This window comes from Drosophila mojavensis, unplaced genomic scaffold, assembly GCF_018153725.1.
Source record: "Drosophila mojavensis isolate 15081-1352.22 unplaced genomic scaffold, ASM1815372v1 contig_16, whole genome shotgun sequence".
Taxonomy (NCBI): Eukaryota; Metazoa; Arthropoda; class Insecta; order Diptera; family Drosophilidae; genus Drosophila; species Drosophila mojavensis.
Genome location: NW_025318693.1, coordinates 8936299 through 8940672, shown reverse-complemented (window position 1 = coordinate 8940672; position 4374 = coordinate 8936299). Strand labels below are relative to the sequence as shown.

The 4374-nt window shown below is 42.9% G+C and overlaps 1 protein-coding gene across 1 annotated transcript; it reads left to right on the top strand.

Annotated features, from left to right (window-relative positions):
- The first annotated feature begins 518 nt into the window (after positions 1-518).
- Positions 519-4365, top strand: LOC6572932 (cilia- and flagella-associated protein 58). Its single transcript, XM_001998999.4, has 4 exons — positions 519-1304; positions 1369-1986; positions 2695-3011; positions 3086-4365. Exons 1-4 carry the CDS (start codon positions 766-768, stop codon positions 4324-4326), a joined length of 2715 nt encoding a protein of 904 aa, XP_001999035.2. The 5' UTR covers positions 519-765; the 3' UTR covers positions 4327-4365.
- The last annotated feature ends 9 nt before the right edge of the window (positions 4366-4374 follow it).

Below are 4374 nucleotides of genomic sequence, written 5' to 3'. Positions count from 1 at the left end.
AGAAAAAAAAAGAAAAATTCCTTGACTTTATATGCAGGGCCTATGAATCCCTATAGTCGGTATATATCGGCTATTGTGTTCTTACATTGTACGAAATCCATTTTATGTTAAACAATTCTTTAAGCTAGCGAAAAAATTCAGTTGAACCCTTAAAAAAACGCAGTTTTACACACAATATACATATATGCTTATATACATATATATATTTTTCTGACTTGAAATAAAAACTAATAAATTGAAAAACAAAAAACGATTTATTGAATTTAATAAATATATATTATAACATATTTTTGCTTAAATCAATAAAAGAAAATTCAAAAACTTATTGGCTCGCAATTCATTTGAGGTTTGGAATGGCGATAACTGTGGGGCTTAATATATGTATATTAAAACCTAATTAAAAATTTTTCTATATTATTTTTAAAAGTTGATAATATATATAAACAGTTATTACTCGCTCACAATGTAAAATATATATATATATATATATATTATTTTTGTTTTTTGCTTAACTCTCTTTTGTACTGAATCTGCTACTTCTTAATTCTCTCAAAATGAAAGGTATATAGGTTTCTTTTTATTCATATCTCCACTAACAGTAAAGTCAAAGCATAGAAAGTTAAGAACAGGTTTTTGTAAACTTTTCAATTTAGTTTACACTTGAATTTTGTTCGTTTTAATTAATATTTTTGTTTGCTTTCCGGCTTTTAACTAGTTTATCGTAATAGAAAATATTTACCATTGCCTGAATTATACGTTCTGTAAATGGAAAACATGTTAACGAAAAATTCGTCGAAAATTTCGTCGAAAATTTCTCGAAAGAGGAAAACCGTTTATACGACAGATATGGACGCCTGGAACACACTGGAATTCAATAGAAAGTTCAGAGCCAGCATCGATGTGGCACAATTGGATCTGATTGAGGATCTGGACGATGAGTTCTTTAAAATATCCTACGAGCTGGTACAGCAACTGGTGCCCCTGAATTACTTCATAGCCAGCAAGATGAAGGTCTTCGTGGACATTGTGGCCCGGCTGCACGCCCATTACCTAAAAGAAATGCGCACCGCCCAGGAATTGAAGCAGACAATCAATACCGCCAATGCGAAACTCAGATTGGCCATCGAAGTAACGGAGGAGTCGTCTTATGTAATGGAGGCACTGCGCCTTTCATTGGAGGAGGCGTGGCGTACCACAGATGCTGTCGAATATCGAGAGTCTCTACTGGGCGAAACTCAGGGAAAAGCTGCCATAAAAGACCAACCTTCCGAGGCATTGGACAATCTGACCTATTGGAAAAATCCGTAAGTACTATATGTGCATATATGCATATGTATGTGTATCGCTTACACTCGCCCCCTCCTTTAGTAAGGAGTTGTATGTACGGTCGCTTGTCTATCGGGAGCGCGATCGCTTGGCCATAGAACTGAGGGAGCATCAGAAACGACTCGAGCTAAATCGCACCTATTCGGCTACTGTGGAGGCCATTAATGAACAAAATATTGAAATGATTAAACAACAGCATTTGCACATGAAGCAAATCGAAGCAGAGCAATCGAGCGAGGAGCAAAAGTATCGTATGGCAATTGAACAACTGGAGGGCAAGATCGAGGCTCAGCGTAAAGACATTAAATGCCTCACCCACATGAATCGTGAGCTGCGGGAATTTGAGAGAAAATATAACGAGTCTCTATCGAGCGTCGGTCGCTTTAAGCAGACCATCGAGCGCCTCAGCCATGACAATTACAACTTGACAAAGGCCAATCATCGGATCGATGAGGAATATCGTATCAGGCAAACAATGCTCGCGAATTTAGAGATTACGAACAAAGCGATGAATATCGAAAAGGTTGAACTGCTTCAAGTGGTTCGTCGACTGAAATGCGAAAGAAAAAGCAAAGATTTTGTCTTTAACCAGCTGAATCGACGATTTCATCTGCTCTCTAAGAAGAAAACCAACTTGATATCGCAGAAAAATTGTCTTAAGTAAGTTTCCATAAAACTTCAATTGAAGTATTATATTACAATTCACTCAGACAATCAGTCAATCAATCAAAAGTTATATAGGATATTAATCGGGCAATAAGTATGATAGCGAAGACACATGCCCATCAAGCAAACAATGACTAAAATAGTCTGTCAGTCAGTCACTTAGATATTGTCATACAGTTATGTAAGTCTATTAGACTATCAATCAATTTACCAGTTATTTTGTCAGTCTACGACACTCAATCAGTTAGTCAAGCAGTCAGTCAACCCATTTTTTTTAGACAATCAACCAGACATTCTTTCCATCTTATAGCCAGTGATTCAGTCAATCAATCTGCCAATTAGAAAATCAATCAATCGTCAGTTAATTTGGTAATCAATCAATCAATTCTCCGGCGGATCACTCATCAGTCTAGTACTTAGACATTTAACCAATCGGTCTGTCAATCAGTCTTAGAGAATCAATTAGTCAATCAATCCAACGTAAGTCAATTAGTCATATCAATTATTGAATAAATTGATATTCAATCAATCACTCAATATACTATACGGCTTATCCGCATTATAGTCAGTCTATTAATTTAATGCAGAAGTCAATCAGTTGATCTTCAGAACAATCAGTCAACCAATATGTTCATTACCCTGTCTAGAATTCAGCTAGTCAATCATCTTCCAGCTGTATTATATAGCCTTTCCGTCCTCCAGTAATAAGGTAACTAGCCTCGAGAGAAACATGCTGGCATTGACAACGAAATTGAACGAAATAGTCCACATTAAGGACGAAGCTGTGCGGGTGCAGACGAAGCTGCAAGCGGATCTGAAGCATCAGTCGGATGTGATAGCTTCCCTGCGATACGACCTGGCCGTACAACGTCGTCACTCGCAGGACGTGCAAAAATTGCTGGATCGGGCGAACCGGACACTGGACGAAAAGGATGTCCAGATACACAAAATCAACAAGGAGAAACACGAAGTTCAGTTGGAGAACAGCGAGCTGAGCCGATCAATCGAAATACTAGAGGGTAAGTGCCCGCATACATATGTATGTAGGCCCTCTCACACAGATATCCTGAGGTGCTTATCCGATTTTTTGCAGCGAAAATCGTGGTGAAGACGGAGAAAATAATGGAACTGACGCAGAAACTGGATGCCAAGCACCAAAGCTATATGAAGGCAAAGAAGCAACTGGAAATCACCCACACGGAGAAGACGCTGGTGGAGAATAGCATGGAGCTGTGTGGACGTGACCGTCAGAAGCTGCAGAATCTGAACGGGAAGCTCAGCTTTCAGATCAATCAGATGTGCCAGCAGCTGGCCACCAACGAGAAGGAGATGAACCAGCAGAGCAAGCGCATCGATCACTTGGACAATCTGCTCAAGCACAAGCAGAATGAAATACACAGCCGGGAGCGGCAGGTGGAGCAGATACGCGCCGAGCTGGCCGAACTGAAGGTGCTCAACCAGCAGCTGCACTGCACCATCGATCGGGACACCATGCGGTTCAAGCAGGTCTCCATCCGGCTGGAGGAGGTCAACAAGGAGAAGATGGTGATCGGCCAGCAGATTGTCCGGCGCAACTGCGAGCTGCACGCCCTCCAGGAAAAGCTGTCCATGCTCCAGATGGCCATGAGTCGCGGGACCACCCAGTACAACCAGCGGGTCGAGGATATCCGCCTACTCAAGACCGAAATCAGCAACCTGCGCATGTCCAATGCCTGTATGCAGCGCTCGATCACGAATACGGCCAACATGCGCCAGGAGGTGGTGCGGATCGAGCGCCAGCTGCTCCGTGAACGCCTGAACGTGACGGCGTTCACGGAGGAGATGAAGTACCCGTACCGCATCCATCGCTGGCGTGTGCTGGTTGGCCGGGATCCGAGCAAATACCAGCTGATACGCAAGATCCAGGTGCTGCTCAAGCGCAATATCAAGCTGAGCGTTGAGCGCCTGAATATGGAGCACAAGGTGCAGGACATGCAGAAGCTATGCGATGCGTTCAAGAGGCAGATCCAGCATATGCCCGATCCCAGCATCGTGCAGCGGCTCTGGGTGCAAAAGCGGATCAATCGCCGGCAGAGCCGCAAGGTCAATGCCATGAAAGCGGAGCTAGCCATCAACGAGATCGACAGGCAGTCGCGCGACATGCTCTTAAAAGAGTACCAGGCGGCCATCTCTAAGGGTTACTTGGCTTCCAACCAGATCGTCACCACACTAATTGGCGTCCTTAACGTTAACCGGCTAGAGGCACCGACCGCCACCGTCTTCCAAATGACGCCCAGAAACAGCAACCTATCGCTGAACGAAAAAGACGTACGCTCTGCCTACGTCTTGAAGTGAAAGCAAGGGAAGAGAACTCAGCTCAGGTGATGGTGTCACTCTCTTTAT